We start from the raw sequence: 24,313 nt of genomic DNA, 5'->3' as shown, positions 1-24,313 counted from the left end.
AGCGGCTGCTGTTTCATTCGATTATCTGTACAGTCCCGTCAAATATAAATTAATGAATGTGGGTTTACTGTAGAGCAGTATGAGGGGACTAGTCATATCGCTATTGCATGTGTAGGTGATGTGTGTTCTTTGCTACTAACTCGATAAAATGCATTGATATCGTTCAATTTGTGGGGTTGATCGCAACCAAAGCGTAGATATCGATGTTCTACGTTTCCGTAATATTTGATATCAGTTTTTAATTTTATGGTATGAGTATTGCAAACATTAGGGGGTAGAGGGGAGAGATGTAAAATGCATCTAACATCATTACGAAGCTATTCGTTTAAACTCAATGTTTTCCTATAAACATCATCTACAAATAGTTATAAAATTGATAATAAGACGTTTTGCTACATCTTGTCCTTATTGAGGCAAGAGAAAACTTACCAATTGTATATCTCAATGGCATACATATAATGTTAGTTTGTATCAAAGTATCTGGATCTTGCAAGTATCTGCGGATAGATGAATAAGTATTCAGCTCTTCCACGTCACATTGTATCGTTCCAGTGTATTATTACAAGCAGCGAGCAGCGTTAGCCAAATCTAGATGCTAGAGAACGATCGCCAAATTCACTTTATATGATTCTTGACTCATACAAGAAAAACCGCCCGCTTTACTCACGGAGATCCGTGTGGGCGCGGTTGTATATGTGTGCTGCAGTAAGAAGGCAATTTATAATGAAGTGAAAAAGCCGGCCGGTAATTGAGAAGATCAATTCGGGAAGCAACCCTATTTCAGGCTTTTACCTTCGTTATTCAACCGTATTGCAATCAAATTTCTTTGATTTTCAAGCACATGGTTATTATACGGTTGATGGTTGACCTGGAGTCCCGTAGTTTCTTTTTCTTTCAATCATGTTTTTCATCTCGTTAGCTTTTTGAGTGTATCTGCGTATAAAATTGGAAAACCTTTTCGACGTATTTTTACACTCAAAATGAACCGCAGATTTCGATTATTTTGACAACTGAAAAAATAAACAGAAAATCTGTGAAATAACTAAATAGCAGGATACTGCAAGCCATGTATACAATTTGGAATACGGACAAGGATATTTAAGACGTTGTTAAAATGGATCCTAGGAAATCGCTTTGGTTTTTCAAATATAATTATATTTATAGTGAAAATGTGACGTGCTTTATGTGCTGTGAAGTGAATCTCAAACGGATACATTTGTTTTAGCTAGTAAATTAGTGGTAAACTATGTCGTGGAAACAATTTTTTTGTCTTTATTAGCGAGACTTTTAAGTCTTTTAATCTCGCAGTGTGAAAACAGATGTTTCTGTTAGTAATAATCGAGCAGTACATCAAACCAACAGCTCAAAGGTAGGAAAATGAAAATAAAAGTTCTTTATAATTTTGTTTTTAATAATTTCAATCTTGTGAATTAAAGCATTTCTTAAGTAAAATCTTAAATAATATTCCAAACATTCAATGTGTTCCATTCATTATTGTGTACATACGATGTGAGAAATAATAAATAAATTGATTTTAAATTTGGTTTATCGACGGTTGGGATTTACGGGCTGTTATGAATATGGTAACGAATACCCTATATGGCATCCACATACAGATGTGCTCGACATCTTTAATGTCCTAGCCAATAGATGAACTAATAAATTGGCTAACAAAGATGAGATTGATGTTGTTTAACATCAACAACTACCAGAAATTGCTTGTTCAACTAATAGGTACACTGTTTCTTTAGCAGTGGTAAAAATTATTTTTGGTTTATGTGGTGGTGCTATCCATTGATTTCCGTTGATTGATGAGTCTCGCACTATTGGTACAAGGGAGTCAATTTAATTTAGGGAAATCATTGCTATCAATAGTTTTTCAAGCGAAATTTTGTTGAATTTAACAGCATAGTTATAGCACGATGCATTAACTGAAACCATCGTAAAATGTATAATTACGAAAAAAATTTATTGAAATCCCATTACCTTCGCTATTGGTGCTGCCTCCATTTTTGATATGAAAAAAAGATTGGCAAAGATCAATTTTCGTATTTCTTATTCAAGTTTTGTTTTTTGCATACACAAAAAGGCACTAGGTTTCAAATTCAGGTCCTTTTATTCGTATATTAATGCCTAGTTTAATTAAATTTTTTCTACTGAAATCCGATGAAGTGTAACCATTCCCGAGAGTCCCGTTATTTTGTATTAAATTACTGATTCCCATAAAAAGCCGCTTGGGGATAATAATTGGCTGAGTCATATGAAGAGTAATGAATGAACCATATGGGTAATAGACTGCATTGATTCAACCAATGCGCATGTCTCTACACGGAAGATTGAGAATACCCATTAAATGGAGTTTATTCACCCATTTTTTTAAATTGTTCGCAGGTGTCATAAAATGGGTCTTTTTTCGAAAACAAAAAAAGGGTATTTTATCCCCATTAACAAAATTGTACATCAGTCTAAATAATGGGTGAATGGTACCCACAGAAAATTTTGGATAGAAAAATCGCCATGTTTACTTTCCACTTTCTAAATCGGAAAACCATAAGTTTATCGAATAAAAACCAATAAAAGCTGAAACGTTTTCGACAGAAATCATGAAAATCGATTTCAATTTGATTGGAGAATTGCAGCGGTGTGTCATATTTAAACGAGGTAAGGGAAATACAAGTTTATTTTAATCCCGGATGATCTAAATTATACATCACATCATCGTGCAGTAAGTAAAAATAATCAACGCCTTTATTTTTTACCTATTATAGTGAATCCGTTAACCAACTGTGAAGTTTACATCACAAGCGCAACTTCCAGTAGACCCGTTGAAGCCGCAACTTCCAGTAGACCCATGAAGTTACGTAATGAACTTCTACTAATTCTCCCCAGAAATTACACCAGTGCCTCCGGAACTGCCTTCCGCTGTTTCTGTTCCACAAGATGGAATGCAACCAAAGAATGGAAGAAATCTGTGCGATACCGATGCCACTTTCATCAAGGGCTGGTGATTGGATGCAGAAAAATTACTCCGGCGCGACCAAATCGGCTTTCCCCGAAACCACACTTTTTTATATGAATTTGAATTTTGTTTATATTTTATTTTTAAATATGGTGCAAATCGATGGGAATAAATATATTTGTCCCCGGTTTGGGATACTTTAGTATCAATTGATTCGATTTAGTTTTAAATCGTGAATTTTTGATTTCTATGCCATAACCTCAATCTTTTGTTTATACTAAATGTGGATTTTTTACCCATTTTATAGAAAAATATCAAGTATAAAAAATACCCATTTAATGAAGTTTAGTGAGCTTACTCATTAATGAGTAAATGCGATTTACCCATTAAATGAGTTATGCCGCTTTTCTTTAAAATGGGTACGAGAATACCCATTAATGGGTACTCCCAAGCTTCCGTGTATACTCCCTACCGGCCGGCAACCATCAAGAGATGTGACTATGAGAGATGATGACGGTGGAATATTTTATTCGTAAGCTGGAAATGTTTCATAATCGCTTTTCTGGACATCAGTGTTCAACTGAAACGCGATTTTAAGTTTTTATAATTTGAAAATTTTATTCTGTCCTTATTCGCATATCGGTCTCATATAATAATATGGGACTTATGTGCGATTATTGGCTATATTGGTTGTTAAATCACTCTAAAAACGGGTGATGATGAAACCACCAGAATATCGAACATATTGGCCAGATCACAATTATTGTAACTTATACACTACTTTTGTCTTTCAATTGCAGAAACTCTCCAAGCAAGAAGCAGTTTGATTCTATAGCAGATCAATAAAAACCCCGAGCAACAATGGCTTATCGAAACAATAACCGTCGCAATGGAGGTGGTGGCAATTTCGGCAACAACTACGGTGCTGGCCGAATCAATCCTTGGGACACGGGTGTGGGCGGGGGCCGTGCCAACAATGATGCCCTCACGTTGGCAAACAGTTTGATCAACAATTTACTACGCAATCAAAACTCCAACCAGGTGCCGCCGTCGCTCCTGGACGGCGTCCAATCGTCCCGATTCGACGATATGAATGGATTCAACTTCATACGGGTAAGTGGGACCGTGTACCGCGCTACGGTGCCTTCAATCAGCCTTGTCTTATAGAGTATATTTTGGAATTTTATATCTTCACAAGTCTTAATTTTATCCCGGGTTGCTGTAGCGTTTCTGCGTGCCGCATTGACCATTTGTGGGTCAGCGCGAGGGACACTGACATTACGGTTGTTGATGAACGATAGATTGTGGTGTCCGCAGTGTCAGCGTGGCTCTGCTTTGATCCTTGTTTGTGGTTGAAGGATTCGCTGCAGGAACTGCTACATGTTAGTCTTTCTCTTTACGAATTCTTTCAATTGATCGTGATTTGTTTAGTTACAGTAACGTATAATAGCCTATATAGTTTTTTAGTGTATCCTATAAAGATCGAAAATTGCCGATTTTCGTGTACATTTCACATAAACTAAACGTCGGTATAAGAGGAAAGGAAAATATATTTAATTGCATTGAAGGTTTGGAACACACTTTAATTGGAATAAGAAAGTTATGTAAATGTTTAAAGGGCTTCAATAACAGATAATTGGATTTAATATTCAATAAGTTGCATGTTAAAAAACGTTTTTTTCTATTAAGAGATTTTATAATTTATTTATGTATGAGGTTGATTCATAGCCGATCTTCCTATTCGTACAAGTTTAACTGGAAACCCCCATTTTGATTCTTCCCAAATGGTTTGGATTTACAAACTCTTGATCCACAGTCAATTGATGTCACATTGATGCAATTATTTTCAAGACGCTAAAGAATTTTTCCGCCCATCCTTTATTTGTCGTTTCTTACTGTATCGACGTTGAGTTGTCAATGCCGGTGGTGCTGCCAATCTCGCGTTCCATGTTTTCCAAATTCCAATTTGCCATCTTTGTTTGACATCGTCCTGTAGAACTAAATAGATAACAAGGGAACACCATCTTAGAGTTGCTGTTCGTTATTATTGAAACATGACCTGTACTATTCCACGTTTAGCAGCTTCCCGGATACTTAATTCACTTTAGAATTACCCGGGCTCGTGTTTTGCAGTACACCACCTAACATTCAGTCGAACAAAGGCCCAAGATAGATAAATTAGTCCGCTCCGCTCGAATACATCCCGTCGTTCGTTACACTGCATTCTTGTCGACTGGCATCACGGTAAATCCCTAAGCTGCTTACACTTCTCATGTAATTTTGGATGTTGACCTCGACTTTTCACAGTAGTAGTAGTAGTTTCGTGGCTATAAAAGCTGAGTCTCGTTCACCACGTGACTTTCAACATTCCATCTTTTGAACATAATACACGAAAATTTCTTCATAATTTTTTTAGTCCTCAACAAAAAAATTTCTGAAGTCCTCCCTAGTTTCTACATTCCAAGTTGTTGGTATTATTTACTTTCTTGTCGTGATCTGGTGGCTGTTTGGTGTTTCAAAAATTGACATAACGGCGGTCGTCTGGGCAATAATATTTCAATAAACTATTGATACAATTAATTGTTTGCTTTATTTTACGCACCCGCCTTTTTCGAGACTCTCTACCCTTTGTTGACGAGCGTTAGTATTATAAGTTCAGTAGAAAATCGAATTATAGCCGCTATTGAAATTGGATTTTTCTCACAATCCATACGTTAAACCTAATTTCGGAAGTAGTGCGCTGTATAGCACATCGCCAAATGAAAACAGCGCACCACTTCCGAAGTTAGGTTTAACGTACGAATTGTGAGAAAAATCCAACTTTGTTAGCGGCTATAATTCGGATTTGCACTGAATTGATAATAAAAGGAATAAATTGCTTGAAAAATTCCGGAACTTTTTACTTAAAAATTGAAGGACCCTCCCTACTTTTGCTACTGTCATGCAACTAGTTGAATATTCTAATCTGAATCATTCAGTTATATAACGAAAACAATAATTTTGTGGTTACAGTTTTTAAACAGCTTATGAAACAAATAAGTTGGAACATTTTAAATTAGTAGATATATGTATAAGAGAGAGACATATTTATCCAAAACTAATCAATCGCTGTTCTGTTTTCCAAACCTTCATTCCAAATTTATTTTGGCTAAATTACGATATTCAATTTTCTGATCTTTCATTTAATATGCCCATCTTGTTAAAATCTTTTTTTTTTAATAAATCGAAGTAAGAAAACTTGTTGCATTTTATAAGTTTTCAAAATTTCTGGTTAGCAAGTTTATGAATAGTAAGTTTATCATTAATGATTATAAACTATGTTACTAATTACTATGAAAAACCAAATATTTTAAAGCATTCTTCATTCCAAGCACAAGAAACATCTTCTCATTTCTTCTTCTTCTCTAGATGCTTTCGATTGGAAGTATCTTAGCCAGCATTGTGTTCCCCAGAAAAACAGATCGAAACGGCGTGTCGCTTCCACCTTCCCCAGATATTTAACTTCTCAAGCCGGCTACGAAGCTAAATGCAGCTAACCAGCAGATCTGAACACAATGCGGAAAACGAATCCTACACTCTAAAAAAAACTTTAGAACGCAAACAAACATGTCTTCTATTCTCTTTTCTTCGATGTTTTCTCTCTCTCCCCATTCAGAATCGGTATGGCAATAACCGTAAGAATAACGGCCCCCAAAAAGGTGGCATTCGTAAACCGGATGCATTCACCCGTTCCAAGAATGTTCTGGCCAAAAATTCCCATAATAAAAACAAAAACGATAACAATTCGAGCAAGAAAGAGAGGTAAGAGATTTTCAACCATTATTCCAGCAAACAAAAATCACTTCTTTATTCGATTCAGCTTTGTTAATCCTCGTAAGTCTCGAAGCATGCATCAAATGCTAGATACCACATAGTCGTCGCTTCGATATCACCCTGTTTGGAGTGAAACACTTCCAATGCAAAAGCTAAATGAGTTCCATCTTCTTCCTACTGATTGATGCAGTTTGTATATCTTAGATCGCTCCCGGACCCAAAATGGTGCACTTTTTTCAAATCAAACGCATACCTACTGCATATAGTTTCTGCTTTTGCCCACATTCATCCTACCAGACGCTGAAGCTGACCACTAGTGCCGGAACGAAGTGTGTCCTAAAACCGGCATCTCACACGGTTCACAAAAAGAGAGAAATCGTTGTCCATTCTTACCATATCTGTAAAAAATGTTTGAATGCAGTTGGAATATTCACATCGATCTTGGCATGATCCATTCTCGTATAAAGCTCCTTACGATGAAGCCTTGATTTTGAATTTTTAGCAATTGATTTATCATTTGTACAGTATGGTTTTCAGTTATTATTAAACTACGTTGTGTTATCACATTTAGAGCCTATCATTGAATGCTATAATTCATATTCAACTGTAGAGAAGCAAATGTCACGAAAAACGCAGATTTACTAGAACAATTAAATTTTGTTGAATTATGTTTCAATATCAATGTCGATATTTTCTTTAAAAAATCGGGGATGTTAGCTTTAATGTTGAACCTTTGAACGACGATTTTACAATGTAAATCAAAACTTTTCGATCTACTTATGCAATTCAGCAGAAGCAATAGAGGGCAATTTTGGTAACAGTATGAATCGTCCAACCTTTCTTTTGCTAAGCTTCCGTATGAAGGGGATTGGAACAGTATCAGCGTGGATACTGATATTTCTGCACTGGAAAAAGAAAGGTGGTTTAATTTGCTCATATACCATCGTGTGCGGAAAGGGTTTCTATCGACGGATACTGGACGAGTAAAAGACACTGCTGCTGTACCGTTGACATACAGCAAGTATTGATAGATGTACTAATCATCCCCTTTCTGGAAAGCATGTGATCAAAAAATTCTATCGGTGAAAACTTAAAGAAATTAGATTTTTTAAATTTTCACGGGTTAGACAAAAAGGTTGAGATAAACAAAATTTTGTAGAAATTGAGATAGGGGGAATGACGGCTTTGGCAGGTTTTGTTCTATTATTGTCAGGGGTTTTTTTATGACTGATTATGCTCAAATTTGGCCTAAACATTCTTTGCATATCAAAGCATATTGTGGCCAAATTTCATAAAATTTGGTCGACAAAAACCCTCCTGACAATAATAGAACAAACCTGCCAAAGCCGTCCTTCCCCCTATGCTTATTTTTGTGTGATCATTTCCGATATTTTGTTTGAGTTGATGACGGATCGGAATCATGCTTCCAAATAAGTATATGATTCGGCGAAGCAGTTATTACAAAGGTTGCGCATAACCCCGGGAGCTGACGGAAACCATGCAAATATGGATATCTGATAAGGCATTTTATGAGACAGATCGCATCAGCTGTGATGCTTGTGTTCTGTTTTGACAGTTAGCGGGAGCCCGTTTGTTTGGTGGATTCGAGCTATAAGCATTCCATTGGGTCGCATTATTAATTAAACCTGTTGGTCACATTTTCGGAGCACCGGGAACCTTTTACAGAGAGGCCAATGAATCTTACAGTCTCGAAAATGTTTCTATAGATATCGTTTTTTTTTTAAAGTAGAAGGTTGTATCAGAGACTCGACCGCAAAATCAACGTAGAACTACGTATTAGAATGCAGCGACTCAGAACAGTAATTATAGGTTTCTTGCCTTTAATCATTCTTCGAATTTGATTTTTAACATTTATAAATTCACGCGCCAGATGACTAATAGCCGAAATGTAGGCAATTAACTGCGTATAACAAGTTTTCAATAGCGCCTGATAAAATTCAATTTTTCAATAGTGTAGCGCTTTTACTCAATTGTTTTTAGTAGTTGTGTAAAATCTTAAAGAGTTTGTCGATCGATTCTGAGTTATTAGCCTATACTTCCTGACCACTTTTCGTGACGGTCTCAAATTTGATTCTGCAGAATGACCCTCCTATGTTTTCCCGAAGGACGTATTCTACGCCAAAAAATTGATAGAAACCCATTTTTGTATGGTTGCGGTCATTCCTCCGGGTCACCAAGAGAACCTATAAGGAAGCCAGACTACAATATTGTCTTGAAAATCTCTGTAGTCTGTCTCTGTAACAATCATGTCGAAATATCGATTTGTTCTTGACCATATTGTCAGAATCGATTCTATGTAGAAATCTCTGAGAATTCTTCGCGGATTTACTAGTGCTAGTTCCTGGGAAAGGCATGAAGATTATTCAGAGCTTACGCCTCATATAGTAAAACACAATGTGAAAAAAATGCATTTTCTACATAGTCTCACAAAATTCGGAACATCTGCGGTATCCGCAGATCGATATTAAATTTTAATAAGGGTAATACAATCAGGGAAAATTATGCAACAATTATTGGTTTCAATTTTATCAAAGCGAAATTATTTTACAAAAAGTAATGCTAATTTCAATTTGGACAACATTTTCCCTATCCTTACCTTTTTGTGTGTGCTGTAACCTAACGGAACTATCAAATCCGTACTTTCGCCTCTAACCTCGCAAACATGTTAGGGAATGAGAACCAAAGTAATCCTTCTCTTTAGTTGGTAACTGACTAGAACTTCTAATGTGAACGTGTACTATACACATGTGGAAGGGCTGGCTTGACAAATGGATTGTGAGTGATTTGTGATTGAGTGATTGTGAGTGATATGATTGGGAATCTCGGGCTCAGGTCGACGGAGGTCGTTCGTAGCTTAGTTTAGTTAAAGCACCAGTCCAGCGTACTGAGGGTCGTGGCTTCAAGTCCCATCGAATGGAAAGTGGTTACCTCCCATTCTTCTTCTTCTTCTTCTTATTGACATCACAACCCCAAACTGGGGCAGAGCCGCCTCGCAGCTTAGTGTTCATTAAGCACTTCCACAGTTATTAACTGCGAGGTTTCTAAGCCAAGTTACCATTTTTGCATTCGTATATCATGAGGCTAACACGATGATACTTTTATGCCCTGGGAATTCGAGACAATTTCCAATCCGAAAACTGCCTAGACCGGCACCGGGAATCGAACCCAGCCACCCTCAGCATGGTCTTGCTTTGTAGCCGCACGGCTTAGGAGGCCCTCCAATACCTTCAATACATTTTTCAAATAAAAAATCTTCCACCTAATACATATTCACATCTGAGTTTTATTCAGAACATTGCAAATTATTACCCAAGTCGGGTGGTTTAATACCTGGAACATAGGCAGTTAACTTTGATTAAACTGACTAGAACTTGCAAACTTGTACAAAGAACAAAGTTAATAGGGCTTGGCATTGGCTATGTAAGCGTTTCGGAAACTCATATTTTTATTAATAACGCCATAATACATTATGGGGTATAATATTTGTTCGTACTAATGTAAGTACCCGAAACCTGAAATTCGTGTGTCTAAATGCTTTTTGTGACAAGAAACAGGCGCCTTACAGTTTGAGGCCGAAACATTAAAGTTTAGAATTCATGCAAAGGGCCTGACGGTAGATCTTTGAAACTTTCATATTTTTGTGATTATTTTGAATTTCATGGATATTTTAGCATGAATAAAGGTTAAATTTTATGTGTTTCAGCGAAACATCTTCATAAAAATTGATAAATTCGAGGCTTTATATTATTTTTTTTTTTTGAAAAATCCTCAAATTTTAAAATAAGCTTAATTTTTGATGTATTGTTAATTTCGATCTGGATCTTTATCAGATGAATCTTCATATAATTTATCGTGCTTTGCCATCAAAATGTCAAAAACGATTTTTTTTAGTTGTGTCAGTATTGCACGAAACCGTCGATGTATCTAAAATATTGTGTTGTATATGTTTTTGACGAAATACTTTAAACTTGTGAATTTTACTTACAAAAATGTGACATAGTAGGCCGGTTTTTTTTTAAATTATTTTTTAGCCGTTTTCAAACGATTTATCACCGATTCATAGAGAAAAAACGTAGAGGATCATTGCAGCCTGAAAATCGTTTTCTACAGTATTTATTTTTTTAATATCTGTCTTAGATTTTATTTTTATTCTGTATTTTTTATTCGGCCGTCTTTTGCCCACATCATTTTTTATCTCATCGAGTTTTATGCATTTTGAAGAAATTATATTGGAAATTATAATAAGAAATAAAATTAACAGGTCAAATCTATTATCATTTTGTAATGAAATATATAACTAGAAAAATATCAATAATTTTGAATTACAGTGATATCTCGTCATCAAAATTTCACTCATGTAACCCAACAATAGCGCCGTTGACACCGATATTTTCTTCTTTGTATACTTGATACTAGAGATGGGCAAAACAGCTCATTGCAGTGAGCGGATCTGATCCGTTCAGTTCATTGAAAAGAGTCAGCTCCTTGGATCAGCTCTTCAGTTCTTTAATGCTACATATAATAAAACATAATTGTTAATATTATTATTTTAATTATTGTTCAAAAATTTGAAAAATTTATGTCATTCATAGATTTATTCATTCGTTCATCATTCATCTATTTACTTTTCTTTGAAATTTTTAAAATGTTTAGCTACAGTGAGGTAATAATTTCTATTGAAAAACCAACAATTTTAAACTAATAACATTTATTACGCTTTTTCTGACCGTCTAGTTTTGAAGTCTAGGAGTTCATTTAGAACTATCACATTTATTTCTATACAAAAACTAACTCAACATTATTTTCTATTCATAATTCTAAGTTACATTTTGTTGATAACGTTTCTCAAATCGTTAATTTAAGTAATTCAGTCCCTAGTCTCTGATATGTATATGAACCATATCACGTGTCATAAGTTTTCTCTTCATACTGGGTGCAGTAAATCAATGTCTTGTTTGCGCGCGCTTCTAACCCTTCTAACCAAGCGTAGTTGACATTTTCATACAAGCGAGCCCATTCATTTATATTGGTTCCCGAAATGCGAGAGAAATAAAAACAAGAGAGTAAAAAAATACAGAGCACGGTGCTACAAACAAACCGAGTGCACATGTAGCAGTATGCTGGCGGGAAAACCCGTCGCAAGTAAAAGATCCGCTCCGTGCAAGACACAGCACCCAGCTCGGTTCGTTTGAACCACACGGTTCGCTCGCTAGAATCGGCCGCGACTGATCCGGATCGAGATCCGTGTCGCACGGATCTGAGCTAGTGGCGCAGCTCTCGCTTCCATGTCACAGCAATTTCGAGACGGACGACGACATGAGCGGAACTGAGAGTTGTTCGGATCTTCGGATCTTTTGCTTAGTACGGTTCGTTCGCTACCGCACTACTAGGTATCTTTGTGTGTCCGTTCGTAGCGCCGAGTATGTGGGTATGGGTTAAGAAATAGGCGGCAAGCTTGATTATTTTGCTTGTGTGTTTCTTATTCCCTCTGCAGCAGAAATGATTTCTGTTGCTTGGCTAGATGGTTCTGTCGCTTGGCTTGATGGTGCTTGAGGTGCAAATAATAAACGATCAGCACGTGCGCGGTACTGGACTGGAATGCTCATACAAGCTCGCTTGTGTTGTGTACCGAGAGCGTGGTATTTTCGTTTGTGCTGTACAAAATACAACAGCGCGCGTACTCGAGTGCGTACGCTCGAGGGAGTTTCTTTAGGCGCGTGTTTGACAATGATTTCATCAATTTAAAGTGAGCTGCTGAGCTGGGCTTCTTTAAAAAAGATCCATGGCTCATCAGCTCAATGTAAGGAAGCGAATCTTTGGAACAGCTCCTGAGCGGAACGCCCATCTCTACTTGATACAGATCGTGATTTCTCTCTACTGTTCGCCCGAAAACCCCGAAAGCTTTCCGTTCCGTCTCTATTAACGTCCACGCTACAATTTCCTTAAAGAGTCACTGGTAGAATCAGAGTTTTACACAGAGCAACTTTCGTTTCCGTCTGCAAGCTGCGGGAGCTGGTTACGCAATCCGTAGAAGGCCCTATTTGCATCAGCAATACGTCTTTTCACTTCATAGGGATCGTCATTGTCTCATGTCATAAGCGTTCCAAGGTAAACAAATTCTTCAACAACTTCATACACATCCTTTAAAGTTTTACCTCAGCACCAACACCATTAGGTCTTCCACTATCTCTACCTGTAACCATGTACTTTGTCTTGGTAGAGTTAATGATTACGGCTATCCTTGCCCTCTCCTTCTTCAGTGGGACAACAGCCTCCACTACTGCTCTGTGATCGATTACACTGCGCAACACTGGATGGCGCTTCAAGATGAAACCAAACATTAACTTAGGTTTGGGGTCTCTAGTGACCCCTGGTGAAAGATTTTTTGGAATAAATTGGAACGCTGCTTCAAAATCCAAGACGCAAAGTTTCTATGGAAAATTAGGGATGTTCAAGCCAAGAGGAATATCAAACATTGCTAGTTGATCAATAATTGCCTAACCTACGGGTGTTATCAACCCGGCACGGCATTCATGTTTCTTCAGTATTTTCGTCATTTTTCAATTGATGTTGATTCTGTTGAACAATGTTAACAGGCACGCTACAGTAAGTATTCCTACTGCTTCTAGGATCCTCAAATTATCCTGGAGTTTAGATCGTTTGGTCTTTCACGTAAACTACACCTGATATGGAACTGTTTATTTATTTACAATTTAGTTTTGCCCTGCGCAAATGTTCCAGGTACTCCAAATTATTCTGGAACTCATACCGTTGGCAGTCAACTACATCTGGTTAAACCGTTAGCATCCCATAAAGGCTAAACTGTTCGAAAGATATAATTTACGATACAAATATTCCAGAAAGGGATGTTCTAGATCAGTTGCTCCCAGCATGCATTCTGTTATGGGCTGCACAACTATTTTGAACTGTTGAAGCAGGCCGCTGAATATTTGGTTCTTGTTCGATGTTGAATCACTTGTCATAAGATGAGTTAGATACGTATATCAACCTCAACAGGGATGCCGTCTTCAATGTCTCGTACATGCCTCTACTAGGCTCATTAGGGACCCGAAATTTTGGTTAATTTGCATCTTGCATCTTGAGCACAAGCAAGTGAAGTAATTAATTAGAAATTATCGATACCGATCAACTTCTTCCAGACTGATCATTTCCAGAATTCCATACAAACTTTGGTTTTATATTGAAAAGCCGCGTTGGAAAGGGGCTCAAAGTTTATATGGTGTCCTGATAATGTTTAGTCCAAAAGGAAAAGGAAAAAAATAGAACGCGGCTTTAAAATCCAAAACGAAAGTTTGTTTAAAGTCCTGGAGATGTTCAGTCTAGAAGGAATTGGTCAGTTGTGAAAAAATCTCAATTTTTCTTTCCCGGACCGCGCTTCAAGATCCAACCAAAAATTAACTGAAGTTTGGGATCCCTTGTGGTCAATAGTGAAGACATTTTTTGAAAAAAATTGAGCACTGCTTTGCAATCCAAACCGAAAGTTTGTTTGGAGTCCTGGATATGTTTGGTCCAGAAAGAATTGGTCTGTTTTGAAAAATCTCATTCTTAAAAATCTTTGTGACGATTTTCTCGCAACAAGTTGCATTCGATGGGGGACAAACCCTAGTTGATCATTATTGAATACTAGTTTATTTGTGGACACAGTAGCGCCCGTGGCAAGTGTTTTTTTTTTAATATAAGCGGTTCATTAATTCATGCACTAAAATCAAAACTTTCAACGTCTGTTGTCTGTGATTTTTTTCATCAAATGCTGTGTCTGGTTGTCTAAGGTTGTCACTGATTTTGTTTTCTGCATCTGATAGTAAAAAAGAATTGAAGTGTCAAATTTTTTTTTGTGCCCCGCGTGCTGCGTCTGGTTGGCAAGTCACCGGACAGACAAACAGGGCTATTATATTATTGAATATAATCATGATCGGTCATTGCGTTTAACCCTCTCTTCCCCACAACTTTTTTCAAAGATTTTATTAGGAAGGAATCACTCATGAAAAAATGCTAGAACAAAAGTTATTTGGCATAGCTAAAATTAGTGGAAAACGAAAACAAAAATTTGATTGTGAATTAAAAGTTACTTGATTGTTTTCAATAGTTTCGCTATTTTTACACGAAATTGATATAAATTAGCAGTCTAATGAAACCGTCATACTGCTTTTTGTTGTTGAACCAATTCGATGAACGTTCAAAGGTGCAAAATTTGATGGAGTTATAGGGAGTTATATTTCGATTAACTACATCGTAAATACTTTAGTTGAATAGTTTTGCAATCCTTTGTCCAGCCTGTGAGACTCCGGCCGTGCAGTTTTTTATTCACACAATTCTAGCATCACTGTAAAGCAGCAACTCATTTGAAACATCTGCGTCCATTTTACTTTCCATTCCGAAACTAATTAATGTATTTTAGCATTACTGTTTATCTATTATTATGGCTAATACAAATTTCACTAATTATTTCTACTAGAAGAAAAATGTTATCGTGAGGATAAGTTTGTTTTCCGGTAGTAAAAATTATATCCTCTCTAAAATGGTTATTGTAGAGCATTGCAATTCGCGTAGTCAATCTCAGATGCAAGGTCCTTTTCAGATTCTCGTATATGTCTCATTATAGACAAGAATTTTTTTAACATTCAATGTTTTTTTCATCGGTTTATTCCAGTCAAGGACGAGAAATGCACATTTTGATTAGACTTAAAACAAGAGTATTAATTATTAAGTACCTGTGGCTTAAATTTATTTTCGAACTTTTCTTCTAAACTTTTTTTTTAAACATTGCATTGGAGACATGTGGAAAAAGTGTCAGGCACGGGCACGATCAGATAGAATTCAGAATTTTTAAAGTTTCATATACTTCTGTAGAAGAAACTAACCCGGCAGAGTATGAATAGCCAAAAATGTCGTATTCGAATGAGCACCTAGTCAGTAATTTGGGTCAATGGGTGTGACAATCATTCACTGAAAGTTTCAGTCCAAGCGGTTCTTGCATAAGCTGACGCATTTTATTGGAAATTCATATCAGACTTTTCTGCTGGAGTAGACATGTCGAATACAAATTTCACAGAATATTGTGTCATCATCGGTTTTGGCTGATTTATAGACAGTTGGACTGTGTATACAAAGTATACTTTGGGATTCATTGACTATGACGTAAACCGTTCTTGTAAGGTTCTTCCATGATTAGTTGTAAAGTTATAGACGGATTTGTTGTTTCAACTTTTTTGTACACAAACATTGCATTTCGTTATCATATATATTATTTTTATCGGTTAATGGAAAAACTAATATAAATAAATTGTGCGCAAACACAATTAAAATTTCTTATATTGCATACGTGAAAAGCGAGCATCCTACTAATATTGACAAACATCATTATAAGCTATTCAAATTGCCGAATTAAGGTTCACACATCATTATTTCTAATTCTTACACGGTGCCTACGACTAAAAGCAGATTATTACCCAAACATCAGTATCTCTACCGTCTATTACACGAAAGCATACTTTTTCTACTTTCACGTCAGTGCGATTTGTTCTGTCATGGGTTATTGTTACATGCATTGAGGGTGGCACTAAAACCCTGTTCAATCCACCTAGCGGTGTTTGTGCCCTCTCGTTTCATACTAACAAATATGACTCAGTGCTTTTTAGTGTGTTTTGCGCTTCAAAAATAGTGTTTCGGCCATAACTTCTGATCCCATAGTCAGATCAGGCCAAAAGCAAACATGAAGACACCTAATGCCACGTGACAGAGCTCATATTCTGAATATTAGTCAAGTCTATATAGAGGCAGCAAAATAAAATTTACATGAAGAATAAGTCATTTTCCATAAAAAATTAGGAAATTGCCAATGAAGAAATCAATGTATGAGCAATAAATAAATATAAAATTTCCACATATAATGCAAAATTAGGATAAACAATTAAGAATTTTCCACGAAACAAAAATAAATTAGCATTTTTAAAAGCAAAAATTGCAATCATAAAAGAAGAATTTTCCATAAAGAAATCAAAATGTTCCATGAAAAAATACAAAATTTCCAATTTTTCAAAATAAATATATTTTTCTTAAAAAATTAAAAATTCCACAAAATAATCAATAAAGAGCAATAAAAAATAAGAAAATTTCCATTAAAAATACGAAAAAAACAATAAAGTTGATAAAATTTTCCATGTACTTTAAACGTTTTTGAAGAAATTATTGTTATTTATGAAAAAATGCCAATATTGTCAATTTCATTTCTTTTTTATATTTCTTTATGGCAATTTTCATATTTTTCATCGCTCTTTATTAATTTTTCTTGGAAAGTTTTAAATTTTTTATAGAAAAAAATATTTACTTTGTAGAAAATTTTGTAATTGTTTATTGCGCTAATATTGATTTATTTATGGAATTTTTTTCCGTGGAACATTTTGATTTCTTTATGGAAAATTCTTCTTTTATGATTGCAATTTCTGCTTAAAAGTGCTAATTTGTTTTTGTTTCATGGAAAATTCTTAATTGTTTATGGAAAATATGCATTATTTGTGGAAATTTTATATTTATTCAATGCTCATACTCTGATTTCTTTATTGGCAATTTCCTATTTTTTATGTACTATGTCTGAAACTTGATTATGCATATGTACAACATGTGATAGATTTAGTTCGGAAAAGGTATTGGAGGGTAACCGCCCCTTCGGTGGGGTTTGATCCCACGACCCCAGTTCGCATGACAGGTGCTTTCCCTACTAAGCTACGAAGGACCTCCGTCGTCCACCGCAGCTTAGCGGGTACTGATGAAACCACATTCCCAGCACCAGGTACCAGCCGATCTCTCGCAATACATTTTCAGAACTAACTCTCTCAAATGTATTTTGTACACAATGTCAACCAAGTAGGATGAGTATTTAATATTGTCCGGCTCCTACACACTTGCTTCATCAGCAACGGCGCTCAATGAAGTAGGGTTGTGTGAGGTTGTGCCAGTTTGGTCGTCAGATCCCAACACGACACGACACGAGTACTGTATTTTTTATGGAAAATTTTCTATTTTTGAGGGGAGTTTTTATTTCAGTCCTTATGCACGTGCGTGCACTACGGAATCTAGACAATTTCTGTGGGAATGAGGAGTTTCTTGTCGACACAATTTTAAACTTGGTTACAAGATTTGATGTCAAATATGAGCAAATGAGGCCTTAGTAAACCTCCTATCAACAATAGAAATAGTAACTGCCGAAGAAATCCTAATATATACCATTCAGTAGAATACAATAAACAATTTACGTTTCTCATATACCTGTTCAGCTAGACAAATATTGGATTCCAGTTCAAACATCAAAATTGCTAGGTTAGTAATCTTCAGTAGAACGTTTTGTTACCATTTTTCAGTCGATTATATTTTCCCGAAAACAGCCAAATAAAGATCAGAAAATTAACGGTATCTTCAAATTTAAACTCTCTTTGTTAGATTTCTATTTCCTCTTCCGATACGTTCGTCACCTACCGTTACCGTCAGTCCCTTCCGTTTATAGTTTCGTTTACTATTCTTTTGATTTTCCGTAGTAATGTTCCAAACCTTTCGAGATACAAGTATTCCCGCGCAGCAACTTCTATGCAAAGTTTTTATTAATTTGTTCCTATATTTCTCTTTATCGGTTTATCCATTTCAGAATGACTATATTTCAAGGTTAAACCTTGGATATCAAAGACGAAATCCAATTCAGTCTAGTAATAATAATAATAAAACTAAGAACAGGTAATACTAATTACATATACAAGAAAACTGTTTCCATATTTCCATTGTATTCCCATATAGGTGAAATGAGAAAATACTGTTCACAACTGCTTCTACATTTCTTATCATCCTCACTACATTGAGTGCGGCTTTCATATGGCACTGTTTTCTATTTTCGTTTAGTTGTTAAGCTTTCTGTATTACATTTGTTTGCACTTGGGTCAACAATTACGACTTATCTGTTAACAATCGCTATATGTATCACTAGCATTATTTTTGTTATTATTTCTGCTTTTTCGATCATTGCATATTTTCTTACTCGCAGAAGTATTGACTTAATTATTATTGTTTCATGAGCAACGGGCGACTGCGTGCCTGGTTTGAAAAATGTCACAAGCTTCCATTGAGGTAAAATATTCCTTGCGTGGGGCGGATTGTGCATATGTCGTATCAACAACATACAGCTTATGAAGCCCTGATGTCACTGCTCAATCATTTCGAAACATTTCATTTCCTAAGCTATCGTGAGAAATTTTCTCCTTTCGCAAGACAGCCGGAAACCGTTGTAGCGTTGATCCGTTGTCAAGCGGCCTGAGAAACCACCGGTACGGTTGATAGACAGAAATGCATAAACTGTTATGCTTCGTGCCTAGAATAGATAGGTGTTCTTGTCTGTCTCCGTCCGTTGTAGCCCATAGGTAACACATTGTCAAAGAGGGAGAGTAAAGAATCGATATTTCATCATCACATTTGCTCGTTACAATGTGCTATAAATTATTAATATAGCTCACAAGTAATTATTTTAACATGACATGATTGAAAGTTGACGGATTAGCCCTACTAATATATTAAGCAATTGCATCGATTTGTAGGGTGGGATTAAGATACAGAACATAGCAATCAGCAACTGTGTATTTTTGTAGAATATATATAAGAAACATGTGTTTTATGTACCAATCTATAATGGATAGTCGAAGAAGATATGTAACCCAAGATTATGTGAATCCCATTTCATCATAATTGATTTGTTTATTGCCAAACGAAGTAAAGGGAGCAAAGCAATGAAGAACAAAAAAAGAGATATCACAAGCAAGCGACAAGTATGAATCGAACGAAAATTTAGTAGCTCAAATCAACTAAATAAGGAAAACAAAAGGCAAAAGCAAACATGAAATTAAATGCATGTATATGCAATGTATAAGACGAATTTCATCCAAAATATGCTGGAAATCCTAAACCGACCATCATCGATTTGAATGAAACTTGGCAGATGTTTTCAGTCGACTAGATTTTTTTTTCCACTGGTAAAGGTCATTACCTGCGTTCTTCAATTGCTTATCATTTGCATCTGGGTGTACTTCTGCAATCAATTGAAAATATTGCGGTAGTAAGTCAATGTATATCAATTTAAAAGTTTACGTAAGTTTTTCTATAAAATTGGTTTTTGCCAGAATATCTGGTATCTGTGGTTTGATGGAACACATCCAATTAAAAAGGGCGTATTTTCTAAAGATGATTCACTTCTTCTCTCATTGGCATTACACCCCACACTGGGACATTGCCGCCTTGCAGCTTAAGCACTACAGTTATTAACTGCGAGGTTTCTAAGCCAAGTTACCATGTTTGCATTCGTATATCATGAGGCTTAAACAATGATACTTTTATGCCCAGGGAAGTCGAGAAAATTTCCAACCCAAAAATTTCCTAGACCGGACCGGGAATCGAACTCAGCCACCTTCAGCATGGTCTTGCTTTGTAGCCACGCATCTTACCGCGCGGCTAAGGAAGACCCCAAAATGATGATTCACTACAATGGCGTCAAAACTAAAATATCCCAAAAACGGTTGGCCTTAGGAGAGTAGTCATTATTGTTCGTAATAAACTCATTAATCATACTGCGTCATAAAATTAAATTTTTCACAGTTGGCTCCAAAAATTTGAAATATGGACAAAAATTAGCTCTTTGAAAAACTTTTTTAACAGGCGAGTCTTCATCCCGGAGTTAATCCTAAAACGTTAGGCTTTTTGCTCTAGTTTTTTGGGAACCAAATGGAAAAAAATCGCAAAATTTTGAGTTTTAATGCTAGTTTTTTTCTCTGTGTTTTTTCACAAACTCCTATTACAGCCCTACAACTTTGTCATACAAAGTTTTTCTCTATCTGGAATGGTTTTGTAATTACATTAGTGAAAACACTTAGGACCTTCTCAAAAATCACTCTTGAAAGATAATAACCTTAACACCAGCGGGATTTTTTTCAAACCAACTGAAAACATGTGCCAAGTCTCATTCAAATCGATGATACTCGAATTTGATGCAAGCCCTTTTTGCGTGGAAGGTCATAAAATCAACTTAGGTAAAATAGTAGTTAGAGGCCGTACACATATTACGTAAGCACTTATAGGGGGAGGGGGGGCGGTCAATATCTTACGCTCCATATAAATAAAAAAATCTTACATGGGGGGAGGCGGGGTCGAAAAACCCAGAAAAATTGCTTACGTAATAAGTGTACGACCCCTTACGAGTCAAGGCATGTGAAGAACAGTAGCGCTAATATAAGCTTATGTTGCTACCTAGACCGTTGCTGGTTGGGCGTTAGGCATATTATTGTTTATAAATGCTGTTCATTGGCGTTGGCGTAGCTAAGGAGCTGTAGGTTTTATTTGGGAGTGCCGAGAACAGATGATTCTGTTACTGTTTATAAACATAGTGTGATTGTAAGGAGAAGTGCAAACTAGGGTTGCGGACTTTTAAAAGAGGAGCAGTTTAAAAAAATTCATTCTTGAGTAATTAATATTTTTCATGAGATATTCAAGAAGTGTAATATAAAAAATGCGAATGGAAACAGCAAAATGGACTTGCGATAAACAATTTGTATATTCTAATAGCGACTTTGCAATCATGTCATCAGAGGGCTATTAGGGTGGTTCGACTTTGCTCCACGACACTTACCGTCAACTGGGGGGAAGATGATCATTTTCAAGACAAAACATACAATAACAATGTGTGTTTACATTTTAAATCGAAACAAATATTTTCAAAACATGTACTGCTATACGTTGCAATAATCAACAACTTTAGTTTTCTGAAATGCGTTCTCATTTATTAAAGCAAAAATTAAATTATCACACATTTTTTGAGTAATCTGGTTTGGGGTGAAGTTGATCAAGACAGCTCTACTAAAATCATTATGACCTAGTAGTCAAAATACACTAGGTTATGTGTATGAATGTTGAATTTACTACGTAAAGAAGTCTACGAAGTTAATATTTGAAACGAAAATAGCGTCATTTATGACTATCTCTCTCTTTCTTCCACAAAATACATTTTCATTATTATAATCGAAAAACTCGGATTTCTACCTAGCGGTAACATTACTTGAACGGAGAATATTGTTGACTACCGTTTCATATTAAAAATATGCACTTTTGACTGACACATCAAACGATCATCTTCACCTCAATGATCATTAGGGTGGCTCAAAAAACACTTTTTCAAATTTTTTGATGGGCCGCCCTCTTATTCGGTTCTATTTGATGCCCTGATGCTCTGGACAAAATTTCAGCCAAATCGGTCAACGTTTGGGCGGTGCTAAACTCGTTGGAAGTTTATATGGAGAAATGTATGCAGAAACATCCATAAACGATAATTTGCAGTTGGACGGCACAATTTACAATCGAGAACCACGATACGTTTGGGTAGTACGTTGACCAATTTGGCTGAAATTTTGTCCAAAACATCAGTGCATCAAATAGAACCGAATAAGACGGCGGCCCGTCAAAAGAATTGACAAAAGTTTTTCCCATACTAATTTGAACCACCCTAATGATCATCTTCCCCCCAGTTGACGGTATTTGATTTTATCTCGTGTTGTGAGTGTCCTCCGAAACATCGAGCCGATTTGGATAAAAACTAACTTAGCACATGCCGTTTCAAGTTTGCAAGGATGGAGTATGGGGAAATACATTTTTTCATTGTGCTGATTACAGCACTTCCCCATAACATAGATTACAAAATAATGGAATGAGCGTCGAGCAAGGTCGAGCAAGGTCGATTTTTTGAATAGGGTGGCTATATTTATATTTGATTGCATATTATTCGGCAACTCGGTCGTACGAAAATCATTTTTTTATTAAACACTAGCAGACCCGACGAACTTCGTTTCGCCTAAAATTGATTTATTTTCTGATTAGATCTCGAGTTATGAAGAAATTGGTGTTTCATTTGTATGGGAGCCCCCCTTTCCAAAGCGGGGAGGGGTCTCGAACCATCTTAAGAACCTTCCCCGGCCCCAAAAACCTCTACAAAGAATTTTTCACGTCGATCGGTTCAGTAGTTTCCGAGTCTATAAGGCACAGACAGACAGAAATTCATTTTTATGTATATAGATGTGCACAGCACATGTTTCGAAATGGACAAATTGATATGAAATTTGCGAAAAAGAATCCACGTGTCTTGTAGGGACTATGAGGTTGAGGGTTCGAGTCCCTCCAAGACACGTGGATTCTTTTTTGCAAATTTCATATCATATTTGTCCATTTCGAAACATGTGCTGTGCATATGCACAGCCAATATATTTAACCAAAATATATTTATATGGAACCATAAACAATTGATATTTTTAATTAAAAGCCTTATCAAAAATTGACCAATTTATTTGATGCACGGTAAATGTCAATTGTCCTATTCTGTTGCAGTTTGGAACAATCGTTTGTTGCGTTTGTTCTTGTCAATGGCAATGTTCTAGTTTTACATTCTTTGCATGATATTAAGGTGATTGTACATTTAGTCTGGTAGTGAATATGAAATTCAGTCATATGATTTCCTCACTAATCGATTCGTCTTGGGATTAGTTGTGGTTATATTTACAAAGAGTTTGGAAATTTGACAGGGAAAAATAAAAAAATCGTTAAAATAGGTAATACAATAAAAGGGTGAGTTGTAAGGCAACCCAATGCGAAATAAGGCAACCCAATGCGATCGCACAAAAATTGATCTAGAGTTGAATTGACATTTAGATAACAAACCCGAGCAACGCAGGGTAACGTTCTTCTAGTAAAAACATAAATATTGAACTAAAAAGAGATTTTAAAGAATGCTTTGAAAATTCTTGAAATTTTTGTGGAATCTTTTTATTGCTCCCAAAGTAATATTTCTGATAAAAAATTCGGAGAGTGGAAAACATTTTCTTCTTCTTTTAATTGGCATTGCATCTTTCACTGAGACATTGCCACCTTCGGCATGATGGTTCTGCTTTGTAGCAGGCATATTATACTAAAAATACGGAACGAACAACCCACACGATGAAATGTTAAAAACGTTCATGCGAACTGTTCTGCATTCGAATTTGCACTACTTCAGAATCAAATCAATATCTATAGCTGAGCTCGTCGTATTCAAAGACCACCACTTCCATCTGACGTGCTCAATATTTTGAATATGGAACCAGAAAACAAAAATTGAATTAACTCAGCCCAGATTCAAGTAACATTTTTTTTGTCTTTATTTGAGAGGTTTTCAGCCTTAACATAATGCTACGTCATCGCGGACTTCAACTTCATCGCATATGGCCGGATCCATATGCGATGAAGTTGATGTCTGCGATGACGCAGTATTGTGATCGCCCCATTAGGCTGGCTCACCTCTTGCAAATAACATGTCATTGCATGAAAGTCCTTCATCTTTACCATGCCTCCATCTCACTACCTCATGAATAAAACAGTGTTTTTTTTAAACTTTATTAAAGTGATTTTTCTTATTTAGAGTTCATTACTACATAAATAAAACAGTGTTTATGT

The 24,313-nt window shown here is 36.0% G+C and overlaps 1 protein-coding gene across 2 annotated transcripts in view; it reads left to right on the top strand.

The window, feature by feature from the left end:
• LOC134211008 (zinc finger protein on ecdysone puffs) overlaps positions 1-24,313 on the top strand; it is a 52,577-nt gene that overhangs the window by 788 nt on the left and 27,476 nt on the right. The window contains exons 2-3 of one of the 2 annotated variants that reach the window (XM_062687526.1): positions 3,760-4,072; positions 18,453-18,538. In XM_062687526.1, the coding sequence (XP_062543510.1) occupies positions 3,821-4,072; positions 18,453-18,538 (338 nt within the window). In that variant the 5' untranslated portion in view covers positions 3,760-3,820. Of the gene's footprint in view, positions 1-3,759; positions 4,073-6,614; positions 6,761-18,452; positions 18,539-24,313 lie in introns of both variants that reach the window. The other variant, XM_062687525.1, reaches the window with a different exon arrangement.

Source organism: Armigeres subalbatus, chromosome 2 (assembly GCF_024139115.2).
Source record: "Armigeres subalbatus isolate Guangzhou_Male chromosome 2, GZ_Asu_2, whole genome shotgun sequence".
In the NCBI taxonomy this organism is placed as follows: domain Eukaryota; kingdom Metazoa; phylum Arthropoda; class Insecta; order Diptera; family Culicidae; genus Armigeres; species Armigeres subalbatus.
Note: the sequence above shows the minus strand (reverse complement) of the source record. Positions and strands in the feature narration are given on the sequence as shown.